General features: G+C 37.5%; 1 protein-coding gene across 1 annotated transcript; it reads left to right on the forward strand.

Moving 5' to 3' along the window:
- The first annotated feature begins 1,352 nt into the window (after window positions 1-1,352).
- Window positions 1,353-4,240, forward strand: LOC128160758 (uncharacterized). The gene is made up of 2 exons (XM_052824097.1): window positions 1,353-2,940; window positions 3,909-4,240. The coding sequence occupies exons 1-2, from the start codon at window positions 1,353-1,355 to the stop codon at window positions 4,238-4,240; spliced, it is 1,920 nt and encodes a 639-aa protein (XP_052680057.1).
- Window positions 4,241-14,881: the final 10,641 nt, after the last annotated feature.

Raw genomic sequence — 14,881 nt, forward strand, 5'->3', positions numbered from 1 at the left:
CAAAAGGGCTGAAAGTTGTTTGGAGGCATCCTCGCTGTGGATTTAGAGTGGATTTAATTTTGAACAAATCGTTATCCCCGGGGATAGGGGCCACAATGATGGGGGTCAACCTTTTACATAGGAATATACAATGTCTAAAGAAATCTTTTTCTTAGAATCCAATTGGCCAATAAAGCTGTAACTTGGTAAAAACAACCTCAGGTGGTGCAGATTAATGTTTATTCAAATCATGGTCCAGCAGCCACAATGTGTGTCGAATTTTTATATTGAAATTATAGAGAAAATTGTTTCAAAAATTAATTTCTCAAGAAAAAATCTGGCCACAAAATTTGTAACATGTGTGGAACCATCCTCAGGAATTAATAATTTCAAGTTAGTTCAAACCTTGGTCTTTAGGTATAGGTGGGCCCACAATGGCGGGGGCGAATTTTATATCGAAAACGTTGTATGTACAACATGTATAGAAAATATTTACTACTCAAATACCGATTGGCCAAACAATCCGTAACTCAGGTAATTAATGTAAAATCAATTTTTTTTCAAATCATGATGCCCGGGGTAGGTTGTGGCGACCATAAAAGGTCAAATTTCTACAGCAAATATTAGTTTACATCAATATCTATACTTACCTGCATCAACTTTTTGCATTTTCCCCGAGCTGCCTACGATCATGCCTGAACTTTTGAGACCACCCCTGTGGTATCATCTAGTGTTTACCCATAATGCACAAGCATACTTCCGTTTCAGTTTTGTTCGGGCATTCGAGAAGAAAAGCCGCGTGCTTTTCTTCGATTAAAATTTCTTAAGCCTGCGGTCTTAAAATGTCTGATTCATTTACAGTCATTTCATGCATATCTTTTACAATTTAATGCTATGCTATGGTATGCGATTTTAATGATATGCTATGAGATTTGTATGGTATGCTATGAGATTTGTATGCTATGCTATGAGAAATTGAAATGAAGGACTTAATGATATGGTATGCTATGCTATGCTATGGTATGCTATGAGATTTGAACAAAAACGCCTCCATACACAGAAGAGTTCCACACATTTGGAAGTGAAATAACAAGAAACCAAAGTTTACAACAAATCTATCATGTAAACATTTTTTTTCAAATAAAAACATTTAAAACCGAGTTAAAATAATGTATGCTATGCTATGGTATGCTATGGTATGATATGACGAATGCGATTCTATGAGATTGTATGCTATGGTATGAGATTCCAATGCTATGCTATGAGATTCCGATGCTATGCTATGAGATTTCTATGCTATGCTATGCTATGGTGTATGTTGTAAAAGATATGCTTGAACTGACTGTAAAATTTGCGTAAAATGTAATAGAGAAATGACCGTTTTGGATGACCACTCAGAGTGCTATAGACACAGAGTTTGCAACGAAGCGTTTCCATGCGAAGTTTGCAGTAAGTGGTCAGAGGAAAAACGGACGTTGATCAGAAAGATGATCGAGCGAAAGAAAACTGAAGCGGGGAGAAAGTCAGCTACATTGAAAAATCCAGAAGTTCCCTCTGTGGGGAATAGTGGCAATCGTTCTGATAATCTTGCTCCGACAGAAACGAGTCAAAATGGCGGCAACTTGACACAGGGTTCAGTCCCACCTCAAGTAGGTATTTTTCCGCCTTTCATGTTGGGAAATTTCGAAGCCCAATGGCAGCAATATCAAGAGAATTGCATGAAAAGGTTGATTGACGTCAGAATTAAAGAGTTGGTCCAGGATTCGAATAAACAACCGACTATTGATATTGCGTCTGACGTTCGTTCAGACAGGGCGTGTAACAGGTTCGATGGATTTCGACCGTCAGATGATCAACGCTCCAGAGAGTCGGATGACGATGATCTGGTAAGCCACAGAGGTGAAACTGATCAAGTCTTAAGCAATTCACTTGATGATGTTATTGATGTTCACGAGGACAATCGTTCAGAGTTTGATAACTCTGTCTTGGGTTCAGTACATACACATGACACAGACTCTAATGGTTCATGCATGGTAGACTGGAAAAATTTTGTTAAAAAAGTGTCTACAGAACTGAACATCAACTCAGTTGATGCCTCTGAAACTCAGAGCCGAGACTTCAAATCATACATGTCAGATCGTTTGATTTGGACAAAATCATATACCCCACAACAGTATTTGCCAATGGATGGGTACATTTTGAACACATTAACAGATGTTGATGAAGAATTCCAGCGAAAAGGTGCAATTCGGACTTATAAAACATCAGATGATGAAAAATACAGAGTCACTTCCTCCGACTTTGACAAGTATTGCACAACGCCGCGCCTTGATGACAACATTGAGGACAGCAGTTTTACAACAGGGAGAAAAGGAAACAAAAATTCTTACCGTTTTCGCAACCCTATGTTGCATTCACGCAACAATGAGTTATGGAAGATAGATAAAGGATCTCGACTTCTTCTTAGAGAGTTGACATACGCCTCTCTAATTACGTCCAACGTTGATAACGTTGTATCTGATGAGGACAAAACAGAGGCCCTACAAGCACTCATGCAGGTGTTCAAGTCAATGGGTGATGTTACTTCCCGCATATTAGTGGGTGCAGTTGCAGCCTGCAGAGCCATTCACATTGAGGATTTGGCTTTTAAAAACAAAGCAACTGAAAACAAACTACTGGTACAGACAACTCTGAATCCTAAGCTCTTTTGTGGGATATATTTTGATATTCTTCACGCAAGTGCAGAAAGTATGTGCGATGCTAAAGAAACACAGCACCTGAGTGGTTCAAAGCAGAGAGATGGTTCAGCCCTCAGTTCTGCAGGGAAAAGAAAAAGAGATGACTCAATGGGCACCTCGGAACCGAAAGAACAGCAGTCATCCTTTGCAAAGAAGGGGAAGTTTGCTGCAGAAAAGAATCAAAAGACTACTATAGGAAGAGGACGAAATTTCAATTCGAAAGGTTCGTCCAGAAGTCAAACTCGTGGCTCTGCACAAGATCGTTTGGGGTTTCGCCCCCCAAAGTAATTTTGACGGATCAATTAGAGACTCGACTCGAGTTGCAGAAATCAGCAAAAGTAGGCTGTCGGATCATTTCGTACCACAGGGAGTGGATGAAAATTACATCCGACGATTGGATTTTAAAAATAGTCCAGGAAGAACTCAAACTTGTGTTCATAAAACATCTTCCAAATGCAGGAGTAAGAATTACAAATGTACAAGATGTCGTCCAAAGACAATGTATTTTAGAAGAAATAGAAAGTTTATTAGGAAAACATGCCATAGAGATTGTTCCCTAGACCCAGGAAGGTCAGGGGTTTTACAGCACCTTTTTTGTTGTTCCAAAACGAGAAGGAGGTTACCGTCCGATTCTCAATTTGAAACCGTTAAATATATTTCTCCAAAATCAACATTTCAAGATGGAATCTCTAAGGTCAATAATGCAGGCTCTGAATGTAGGAGATTGGGTTGCATCAATAGATCTAAAGGATGCATATCTACATGTTCCAATTTATCCAGAAGACAGGAAATACCTCAGGTTTTGCATAGACAATATCTATTATCAATTCAGGTCAATGCCCTTCGGTCCAGCAACAGCCCCAAGAGTGTTTACGAAATTAATGGGGGCAATAGGTGCACATCTAAGAAGTCAACAGATTTCCATTTATATGTACCTGGACGATTGGTTTCTCAAAAATGCAGATCGAATGACATTAGTTCATCAACTAAGGAGAACTTTGTTTCTGCTGATGGACTTGGGCCTGGTAATAAATCAATCCAAGTCAATTCTGCAACCAACGCAACAGATAACTTACTAGTATCTTGGAGCACTATTCAACCTCCAACAGGGTATGGTCTACCCCAGTTTGGACCGTTTTCTCAGTCTGCGTGGGGCAATTTCTACCATGGTTATGGAATCTTTTATCCCAGCACGTACGTTCCTCAGAGTCCTTGGTTTAATGGCAGCCTGTATAGATTTGGTACCTCTTGCCAGACTCAAGATGCGTCCCATTCAGTTCTGCCTTCTGTCTCAGTGGCGTCCACATGTGGACGAACTGGATCATATGATTCAAATCGACAGTTTCCTCATCCCACATCTTCTCTGGTGGATAGAGAGAGGGAATGTTCTGGCAGCGACGTCTATTCTGAGCTTCAGAGCAGACCTAACCTTGTTGACGGATGCATCAACTTACGGGTGGGGAGCCCACCTAGAGGATCGCAATGCGTCAGGGAAATGGACAGTGATAGAACAGTCTGTTTGAACTCAGTGCAGTGGAGAATGCACTTCATCACTTCAGGGACAATGTCAAACACAGGCAAGTCTTGCTGAGGACAGAGAATTCAACAGTAGTGTCTTACATCAATCGTCAAGGGGGGACAAAGTCTGCAGCCCTATGCGTGATGACATGGAGGATTCTGCATTGGTGTCACCTTCTCGGGATACAGCTCAAAGCAGCTCATATTCCAGGGAAAAGGAATGTAATAGCGATCAGTTGTCCAGAGGGCGACAAGTTCCAAAGATGACAGAATGGAGTCTCAACCAAGAAATAGTTTAGCAGATTTTTCGAAACTAACAGTGTTTTGTTCTCCGTGTCCAGACCCCTTGGCATGGGAATGCGATGCGCTAGCTGTAGATTGGACAGGAATGTTTGCATATGCATTTCCTCCTCCCATATTAATTTCGAAAGTACTCAGGAAAGTGGAACAGGAGTCGTGTGTTCTTCTCCTCATCGCTCCGTTTTCACCAAGACAGTCATGGTTTCCAGACCTACTACATCTATTGGTCGACATTCCAAGGGAAATTCCGATTATAAGAGACATGTTGACTCAAAGAAGAGGGTAGTTCATAAATCCAAGTCCAGAAAGTCTGCATCTGGCGGTTTGGAAAATTTCAAACAACAAAGAACAGAGAATAGATTTTCTAAGAAAGCTAAGTCATTTATCTTCAACTCCCGAAGACAGTCAACAAGAAAAAATATATGATGCTAGAATACTAATCTACAAGGAATGGTGTGCCAAGAACCAAAAGGATTCAGTTGAGGCCACTGTAGCTGATTTAGCAGACTTCTTCATCTATTTGCATGAAGAACGTAATTGTAAGCCGAATACGTTAATGGGTTATAGGTCAGCGATAGCATCTACGCATAAGGGTTGGAGCAATAGTTCTGTCAGTAACAACACTGATCTGTCAAAGTTAATAAAAGGAATATACAATTCTGAACCTAATGTACGACCATTACTTCAAATTGGGATTTGCCGACTGTGCTTTGGAAGTTGTGTGACTCCCCATTTGAACCGATGAATTCATGCGATATGAAGTACCTTACATGGAAGACAGTGTTCCCTGTAGCTCTGGCAACAGCATCAAGAGTAAGCGAAATTCGAGCTCTTTCAATTGGAGAGTCACATTTACGTCTTGAGCAGAATGGAATACGTTTATTACCAAATATACAGTTTTTAGCAAAAACTCAGAGATTAGGAAAGCCATGGAAACCAATATTCATAGAAGAGTTTAATAGCTTTGCAACAGACAGTAGGGACTTGCTTTTGTGTCCTTGTAGAGCACTTAAAATGTACCTAAAAAGGACAGAGTCTTCTCGTGGTGATGAAAAATGTTTATTCTTGACTTACAAATCGGACTCACAAACACCAGCATCCAAGAATTCAATTTCAAGATGGATTGTGTCACTAGTAAAGTTTGTGTATGAACATGACAGTGCGACTTTATCTCATGTGCGTGCACATGATACAAGACGATTGGCAACTCCATGGGCCCTTTTCAATGGTGCAACTCTAGAAGAAATTCTACAGACAGCTCATTTGGCAACAGAAAACACCTTTACTTCATTCTATATGAGAGATGTTCCTCAAGGAGAAGCTCGCTTTGCCAAGTCATCAGTCCTTGATACATCAAGATGGGCAAAAGAAAAAGAACAAAAATAGAATGTCTTTTTGGGTGAGTGTATTCTTTATTTTACTATTATATGATAGTGATTGTAATCTCCCGCCCAATATTTCTGCTACAAATTCTGCAAAAGGTTGATGCAGGTAAGTATAGATATTGATGTAAACTGGAGCCCTATGCCCTATGCTTGATGACATGGAGGATTCTGCATTGGTGTCACCTTCTCGGGATACAGCTCAAAGCAGCTCATATTCCAGGGAAAAGGAATGTAATAGCGATCAGTTGTCCAGAGGGCGACAAGTTCCAAAGATGACAGAATGGAGTCTCAACCAAGAAATAGTTTAGCAGATTTTTCGAGTTTTTCCCACTCCAAACATAGATTTATTCGCAACAAGGGAAAACCGGAAACTAACAGTGTTTTGTTCTCCGTGTCCAGACCCCTTGGCATGGGAATGCGATGCGCTAGCTGTAGATTGGACAGGAATGTTTGCATATGCATTTCCTCCTCCCATATTAATTTCGAAAGTACTCAGGAAAGTGGAACAGGAGTCGTGTGTTCTTCTCCTCATCGCTCCGTTTTCACCAAGACAGTCATGGTTTCCAGACCTACTACATCTATTGGTCGACATTCCAAGGGAAATTCCGATTATAAGAGACATGTTGACTCAAAGAAGAGGGTAGTTCATAAATCCAAGTCCAGAAAGTCTGCATCTGGCGGTTTGGAAAATTTCAAACAACAAAGAACAGAGAATAGATTTTCTAAGAAAGCTAAGTCATTTATCTTCAACTCCCGAAGACAGTCAACAAGAAAAAATGTATGATGCTAGAATACGAATCTACAAGGAATGGTGTGCCAAGAACCAAAAGGATTCAGTTGAGGCCACTGTAGCTGATTTAGCAGACTTCTTCATCTATTTGCATGAAGAACGTAATTGTAAGCCGAATACGTTAATGGGTTATAGGTCAGCGATAGCATCTACGCATAAGGGTTGGAGCAATAGTTCTGTCAGTAACAACACTGATCTGTCAAAGTTAATAAAAGGAATATACAATTCTGAACCTAATGTACGACCATTACTTCAAATTGGGATTTGCCGACTGTGCTTTGGAAGTTGTGTGACTCCCCATTTGAACCGATGAATTCATGCGATATGAAGTACCTTACATGGAAGACAGTGTTCCCTGTAGCTCTGGCAACAGCATCAAGAGTAAGCGAAATTCGAGCTCTTTCAATTGGAGAGTCACATTTACGTCTTGAGCAGAATGGAATACGTTTATTACCAAATATACAGTTTTTAGCAAAAACTCAGAGATTAGGAAAGCCATGGAAACCAATATTCATAGAAGAGTTTAATAGCTTTGCAACAGACAGTAGGGACTTGCTTTTGTGTCCTTGTAGAGCACTTAAAATGTACCTAAAAAGGACAGAGTCTTCTCGTGGTGATGAAAAATGTTTATTCTTGACTTACAAATCGGACTCACAAACACCAGCATCCAAGAATTCAATTTCAAGATGGATTGTGTCACTAGTAAAGTTTGTGTATGAACATGACAGTGCGACTTTATCTCATGTGCGTGCACATGATACAAGACGATTGGCAACTTCATGGGCCCTTTTCAATGGTGCAACTCTAGAAGAAATTCTACAGACAGCTCATTTGGCAACAGAAAACACCTTTACTTCATTCTATATGAGAGATGTTCCTCAAGGAGAAGCTCGCTTCGCCAAGTCATCAGTCCTTGATACATCAAGATGGGCAAAAGAAAAAAAACAAAAATAGAACGTCTTTTTGGGTGAGTGTATTCGTTATTTTACTATTATATGATAGTGATTGTAATCTCCCGCCCAATATTTCTGCTACAAATTCTGCAAAAGGTTGATGCAGGTAAGTATAGATATTGATGTAAACTGGAGGTTTTTAAAGGTAAAACCCCTGTTTACGAGATATCTATACTTACCTGCATCACCTACCCCTGTTCATTGGGTCCTAGTTGTGTAGGCCCTCACAAAACTGAAACGGGAGTATGCTTGTGCATTATGGGTAAACACTAGATGATACCACAGGGGTGGTCTCAAAAGTTCAGGCATGATCGTAGGCAGCTCGGGGAAAACGCAAAAAGTTGATTCAGGTAAGTATAGATATCGCGTAAACAGGGGTTTTACCTTTAAAAACCTCCAAACTAGATGCTGTCATTAGACAGTAATACCCGCACCAAGTGTTTGCCCCTAAATAACACTGTTTTGTACTAGTTCAATTAAAAATGAAGGCCACATGCAAGCTCCGGTAATACATTTAAAAAATACTAGTAATACACATGAGCAGCACTTTATGTACAATTTGGGGTTGAACTTTGGGTTGAGCAGTGAATTTTCAGTTAATCAATAATCTTAACATTTCATGTCATATAAAGTATAATGGTCTATGTAATTATTACAAACAAAATTAAAAATTAAATTATGCCCCCTCCCCTTGGCGATTGCCGGTTTTAGATTTGCTTCTGTGTGCCTACATGTACATCATCGTGTGCACAGATATAGAGAATGGGTGGGAGTGAGGTGTCAAGACCCCCCCCCATGAAAATTCATTTTTATCAATAGTAAAATTACCAAAAATACACCTTGAACCCCAATGCTCTTACAGACATGTAAACGCTCTAGCCCATTGCGCTTCAAGTTTAGGTAACATTATTTTTTATTTTTGGGTAAATATTTAATTAATATCTATACTTTATTGTTTATCTCGATAGGAAGTATACATCACAATATGCAGGTGTCCTGCACCACCTTAAAGCTGTTATTTACCTAATAAAATAGTGCAAGGGGTTTTGAAGAATAGGTCATAAAATACATGCATGTCTGATCTGATCTTTGTCTGAAGTTACGTACACAACACAGGTCTGCAGGTCTCATTAGCGGGTACTAGTTTTACCCAGCTCTTCGATTAGATGGTCATACATGTATGTGTTTTCCATATGCAGAAAAGGATAAGTTAAGATCAGGTAAAGGAATTCATTATTATGCTTTAATTGGATTATCATTATGATGTTGACCAATATAGGTAAGCATTATACATGTAGTAGCAGTAGCACAATGTAATGAGATGCCAGCACACATAAGTTTTACTTTCACTTTCTAAATGTGATCTCCCTTTGACAGCATACTGTATCATCATCTTTTAATATTTAAATAAGCTTATCATTGTTACCTATCCTATCGCATTTGTAAAGTTTCTGTCATTTTAATTGCAAGTTATTTTTTTTTATTTGTCAGACTTACACTATTTAGTTGACCCCATATTGACCCTGTATAAACAATTTCGTATTAAATTTGTGTATTACATGTAAGTAAGTGTATAGACACTTATCATTTTTATATGAGTTATAATAGGAAGGAAGGAGTATTTCTTATATAATGTATTATAATGCATCAAATACAATATTGGTCATGACCTTATGGGACTGTTCTGACCCTACGAAACGGGAAAATATGGTGTAAAGTACATTAATGACCCCCAGGTATTGTCTTTAACACCCCCCCCCCCCCTTCATGAAATAGGAAATGTTGATACACTGTATATTTTGTTAACTTCTAAGATCCTCATCCCTAAACCATATAATTCATTCTTGCTCTTTGTGTCATTGCGCGTCAAATTGTATATAGGTTTGCCCCTTTGGAGACACTGACATTCTAGAACTAGAAATAATAAAGTAGTTTATCTTCTTCATATGTAGTGTTTGATCCATGTCGGTAATTCCTAGCCTAATGATGACACGTGTACTGCTTTGTTTCGGAGACTTTACAATTGCCCAAAATAGGTGAATACACATGCATAAATAACATTTTTTTATAAATCTTAAAAATTGAATTAAGCAATTTCCAAAATGTTCATGTGCATCAGGAGAGAAAAAGCAATCAAGAAATGATTTAAAATTTGCTACTGTACACATGTGAGAATATATTAAGAAGAATGAATGAATCTTTAGAACCAGGTTAGATGGGGGGGGGGGGGTGAATGTGGAGTATAAACATTTATAATTTGAATCATTTATTGTTATTAATTTTAACTTGTCAATGAATATTTGTTATTGATCCCAAGGTAGAAATATGACCTCTGATCATATCTCAATAGATCATTTGTCAAGTATGCAAGGTGTTATGTAATTATTTTTAAGAATAACATTTTTTTACCAGTTTATAAAAGTTTTTTGACACCCAAATTATATTTTGATTTTAATAGATCATTCGACAATTAAGAGGGGGGGGGAACTGTGGTTTATATTTGAGTTTATCTGGGGGTGGGTTCCAAGTCATATATTTGACAATTTTTTAATGTAATTTAAAATAAAACTAAGCAATACTACAGTCATGAACATGAATAATATAGAACAAAACACAAACTAATACATGTATATATACATAGGAAGTATTAAAAAAGATAGATGATTGATCTATATCTGGGTTCTTAAATTGAATCAGATATCACATATTATATCATTGTTTCTTTGTTCAAGGCATTTCAGATGGTATGTAGGTCATGATCCCAAGTGCCCTTCCCGAAATTATCAAATATCATAAAAACCATTGAGATTCCCACCTTAATCCAAAGATAATATTCCTCCTTAGGTCATGGTGCATCAGATCATAAAGGCATGTCAGTCATGACCCTAAGAGGTCAGAATTATCCTGATCCCCTTAGAATCAGAAATTGTCAATTATCTTTAGATATATTGATAGATAGATTGATGTTTGATCATCCTATCTCTATTTAATCTTTATTATTATGTCTCCCGAATGAAATTTGGAGACTTATAATTGTTTTTGTACGGTTCTTAATACATGTATTATTTTTCTTCGTCTTCTTCTTTCCCGCTCTGAACTAGTTTCTCAGAGATGGCTGAACAGAATTGTACAAAACTCTAGGATATGATAGGCCTGCATATCTAGTTGTGCATCCTGGTTTGATTTTTCTCATTTTGGGTTAGACAACCACTTTTCGGGGGGGGGGGGGTCAAAATGGTGTGGGGTCTAACATTGAACCGTGTAGGAAGAATAGTAGATTCTATTGTAAATGGTAACTTGAAAACGGAAAAAGATAATAATATAGGGTTTTCATAATCATATATTGACTGTTACTGGCAATATATAGGGTTTATTTTATCTGACCCCTAGGGTCATCCCCAACCCCCAGGAATTTGAAATTACCATATATATCAGAAACTGTTATAATCATGACCCCTAAATCATATTTATTCATGGTTCTGATGTCAAGGAGCATCAAATGTTATGTAGGTCATGGGCCCTGTGGGTGGTACTGACCCCCTCGAACAGCAAGTCCCTTAATATCTTCAAAACAGTTGAGATTCCCACCCTCAAACCATATATATTCTTGATCCTTGTGTCAAGGGGCATCAAACAGTATGTAGGTCATGGGCCCCGGGGGTGGTCGTGACCCCCCTTGATCAGGAAGTGCACGAATATCTCGAAAACGGTTGAGATCACCACCCCTTAACTATATATATATTCTTGATCCTTAATTAAAGGGCATCAAAAGGTATGTAGGTAATGGGCCTCAGGGTTAAATTTAATTTTTCAAAACCGTAATGCACATCTGTAGAATAGTCCCTATCATATCCAAAGATATTAATGTGTCTATCCATTAAATCATAAGAGGAGCTATTGGATCTTTGTTTTTTCTTCAGTGATAACGTCAATTTTCTGCTACTATTTGACTCCCTGGATGAAATTTAAATTTTCAAAACCTTACTGCACATCTAAAGGACAGTCCCTATCATATCCTAAGATATGATGTGTCTATCCATTAAATCATAAGAGGAGTTCTAGGATCTATGTTTTTTTTAGTGATAAACGTCAATTTTCTGCTACTATTTGACTCCCTGGATGAAATTTAAATTTTTAAAACCTTATTGCACATCTATAGGACAGTCTCAATTATATCCCAAGATATGACGGGGCTTCTCCAAAAGTTGTAAGAGGAGTTCTGGGAACAATACTTTTTTTGCAAAAAAACGTCATTTTTTGTTGCCCACTGATCCCCTTAATAAAAAAAAATTTCTGGAACCTTATCGCACTTCCATATGACACCCCCAATCATATTCTAGAAGATCATTTGGCTACTGATAAAAAAAATGACGTTTTTGAAACCAGTTTTTTTGTAAAAAAAAAAAAACAAAAAAAAAAACACCCCAAAACGTCATTTTTCAGCCATTAAATGACCCCCCAGGACAAAATTGAAAATTCTGAAACCTTATTGCGCATCTATAGGATACCCTAAAACATAATACAAGAGATGATTTGTCTACTGTTGAAAATGTAAAAGGAGTTCGAGGAAGAAGGTTTTTTGTGAAAAAACGTCATTTTTTACCAATTATTTGACCCCCAGGACTAACAGAGAATTTTTGAAACCTTTTTACAAAACAACATGATACCCCAAATCAAACTCCAAGAGTCCAGTTTGCTGGTTTATAAGATGTAAGAGCAGTTTGAGAAAGTAAAACGTGACAGACGGACGGATGGACGGACGGAACAGAGTAACAACAATATACCCGAACTTTCTTTAGAAAGTGCGGGTATAACAAATCTTCCTCTCATAAACCAATTAGCCAGAATATCTGTGACTTGTGTGAAAGCATCCTCCTGTGATGATATTTAAGTTTGTTGATATGATGATCCTAGGGTTATGGTGAAGTCACAATAAGGGTCGAGTTTTTACATAGATGTATAGTCAGAACTATGTTTAAAATCTTCTTTTCAAAAACCAATTAGCGAGAATGTAGGTGGTGGAAAGTCGAGAGTGGAATCGTCAAATGGTGATTACTCGTTGTTTCAAATTTGTTCAAATCACGATCCAAATAAGGGGTGGATGGAACTTTTACATTGGAATCAATAGAATTTTTTATATATATCTTATTCTCAATACCTGAAACAATTACAGGAACTCAATGTTAAACTTCGTGGATATGGTAAGGCTTCCCATTATATTTCAAAAAGATGTGTAGAAAGTCACTTCATATGAAATGAGGTCATAATCAACTTTGACGTCACGATCTGCATTTATTTCGATAGTTCTGAGGTAGGCTTGCGGTAATGCCAAACGTAATGGTTATGTATTGCAAAGCATTATATGTTTTCAAAGTAATGCTAGTAATGTGTATTCCCACAAATCTAGCATTACAAGTAATGGTTACCGTAATATAATGCATTACTTTCCAAAATCCAGTGTAATGCCGGTGTAATGAAGAATAATGACCCCCGTAGAATATTGACCGGGGGTCATTTTTCTACGTAGAAAAATGACCCCCCGGTCATTATTCTACGTAGAAAAATGACCCCTTTGCCTGAAGAATAAGTGTCATTTTCATAAAAATGAGCACACTCCACATGAAAAAAAGTGACCCCTGTAGAATAATGACCCCCTTGTAGATTAAAGTTTTTCAGTATATTTTTTTAATTTTTGTGAAATAGTCTTAACATTATTGTAATTTTTACTGCTGAAGTTTACAAAAAGTAACAGAAATTATAATTCATATTCCAATAAACTTAAAGTGAAAGAAGGGGTATATCTTAATTAAAATCCTTCCGTTATAACAATATATTGACGTATTGCATCGGGGTATGGTTGTCATCTTAACAATTACATTTACATATATCTATTGTGTTCCGATAGGGTCACTTCGACCTTAGTGCGAAGATGCGAAGTTGCAAAGGCGATAGTGCGAAGGCGAAAGAGCAAAAGTGCGAAGATGCGACGACGAAGCGTGAAGATGTGATGCCTAAAGTGCGAAGGTGCGAAGGCGAAGGAGCGATACTTCTATCGCTTCTTCCCAACTTTGGAGTTTGGCCTTCGCCTTCGCCTTTTTGGATTGCATTCAGCAAGTCTCGGTCGATTACATTGAATTTAATACAGGCACCGTACTAGCCAAAGTTTTTCGATTAATCCATGCTTTTATTGGTATGTATGCGCTAAGCCATCGCGCTTACTATAAATGTTTTAATGTGTACATGTAAAATATATGTTTACCAGTGCTGGCTATGCGTAATCATTATCTACTCCACACAAAATTAAATGTCCGCCATAATGTGTACAATGTAATATGCACTTCCAGACTCCTGTCACTTTCCAGCCGTCTCTTTACCGTGGACCAAACACAGTAACAATGTAATCTCATTATGCGACACTCCTTGCTCATGCATGGATCTAGAGGGGGATAGGGTCCCCCTGGAAAATTCAATATTAATAATTTCATGCAGTAAAAGGGGAGAGGGAGTCCGGACCCCATCACCCTGGAAAATTTTATTTTATAAAAATAAAATTTCCAAAATATGCCTCGGAACCCTTTGAACGATGGAGAGCTCCGCAATTATAAAACATAGGTAATCACAGATTACAAAGCTCACCGAGACGAGGCATCACCTTTATGAGGCATACCCTTTATGACACCACCTTTATCATATTATATCATAAAGGATGGTTTTCATATAATTTATATGAAAACCATCCTTTATTATCTTGGATATTCATGGATTCTGTTTTGAAACAATATCGTATATCATCTGTTAAAAAATTGTATGTTAATCATATGTTTATATGTCAATCAATACAATAATATAAAATTAAAATTGCATCCTATCATAATTACAATATATATCATATAATACCATCAAATACCGTAAAAATTGTGAGATATGATATTGTAACCTATGATATGACATTGTATTGTGTTATACATTATTGTATTTGATCAAACAATACAATATCATAAAACATAATACAATATAGTGTTATATGAAACAATATCAAACTGCAATTTTAATACATCATAACATTGAAACATATGATATTATATTGTATAATTAAGCATTGAATCATTATTGTTTGAGAGATGTGGTCTCATAACTGCAACGGTGTGTGCATACATACGCATTATGAAAATGTGTTTGCACTCATTGTTGCAGTTATGAGACCACATTTTTCAAAAA

The sequence above is a fragment of the Crassostrea angulata genome, chromosome 8 (assembly GCF_025612915.1).
Source record: "Crassostrea angulata isolate pt1a10 chromosome 8, ASM2561291v2, whole genome shotgun sequence".
Classification (NCBI taxonomy): Eukaryota; Metazoa; Mollusca; class Bivalvia; order Ostreida; family Ostreidae; genus Magallana; species Magallana angulata.

Bases quoted from the DNA above. Each gene is read 5' to 3' on its own strand.
- LOC128160758 (XM_052824097.1), top strand. From the start codon at position 1,353: ATGACCGTTTTGGATGACCACTCAGAGTGCTATAGACACAGAGTTTGC. The intron at 2,941-3,908 runs GTTCGTCCAGAA...CTTTTATCCCAG, and splicing joins ACGAAATTTCAATTCGAAAG to CACGTACGTTCCTCAGAGTC.